This window comes from Verticillium alfalfae, genomic scaffold (assembly GCF_000150825.1).
Source record: "Verticillium alfalfae VaMs.102 supercont1.6 genomic scaffold, whole genome shotgun sequence".
Taxonomy (NCBI): Eukaryota; Fungi; Ascomycota; class Sordariomycetes; order Glomerellales; family Plectosphaerellaceae; genus Verticillium; species Verticillium alfalfae.
In genome coordinates, this window is record NW_003315033.1 from 569415 (window position 1) to 570211 (window position 797).

General features: G+C 55.3%; 1 protein-coding gene across 1 annotated transcript in view; it reads left to right on the plus strand.

Annotated features, from left to right (window-relative positions):
* VDBG_05269 (GTP-binding protein RHO1) overlaps window positions 1-542 on the plus strand; it is a gene marked incomplete at both ends in the record, with an annotated part of 1069 nt that extends 527 nt beyond the window's left edge. Inside the window, 2 exons of the mRNA XM_003004110.1 lie at window positions 187-321; window positions 384-542. Of these exons, the coding sequence (XP_003004156.1) occupies window positions 187-321; window positions 384-542 (294 nt within the window). The remainder of the gene's footprint in view (window positions 1-186; window positions 322-383) is intronic.
* Window positions 543-797: the final 255 nt, after the last annotated feature.

Sequence of the window (797 nt, forward strand, 5' to 3'; positions counted from 1 at the left end):
TTCCGTCATCCTCATTTGCTTCTCCATCGACTCTCCTGACTCCCTCGACAACGTCCAGGAGAAGGTACGAAATACTCCCCGTCCTCCAAACAGGCCAGCATCTTTTATGAGACGCGGAAGATTCATCTCGTCTCTTCAACGCCGTTGCAACAGCATGCTGACACGTTCTCTGTTCTTCTCTCCTAGTGGATTTCCGAGGTTCTGCACTTCTGCCAGGGCCTGCCCATCATCCTTGTTGGCTGCAAGAAGGATCTCCGCTACGATAACAAGACGATTGAGGAGCTCCGCAAGACGAGCCAGAAGCCCGTGTCGCCTGAGGAGGTCAGTTTTCCCTGCATTTTTGCCTTGAGCATCGTCAAAAGATTGCTGACGCCAGCGTATAGGGTGAGGAGGTTCGCAAGAAGATCGGCGCCTACAAGTACCTCGAGTGCTCTGCCAAGACGAACGAGGGAGTCCGTGAGGTCTTCGAGCACGCCACTCGTGCCGCCCTCCTGTCGCGCAGCCGAGGCGGCAGCAAGAAGCACAAGTGCAACCTGCTCTAAATACATACCCGCACTTCGACTCGTCTGCACACACGCCCACCCGCCAACGTCTCCCTCCCTGTATCCTCCTTCCCGCTCTGGGACCCTCAAACACTTTTTGTGTCCCATTTTCACCCCCCATTGTAATCTCCATACCAATCAATCGTCCTCATTCATTTGCCCCCCCATCGAATTTCCTCCCCCGGCTTTTCGGATGAGCAAGGGTCGTCGCGGCGGTTTTGGAGGGCGAGGACTATATCCGCCTGCATAGGTTCC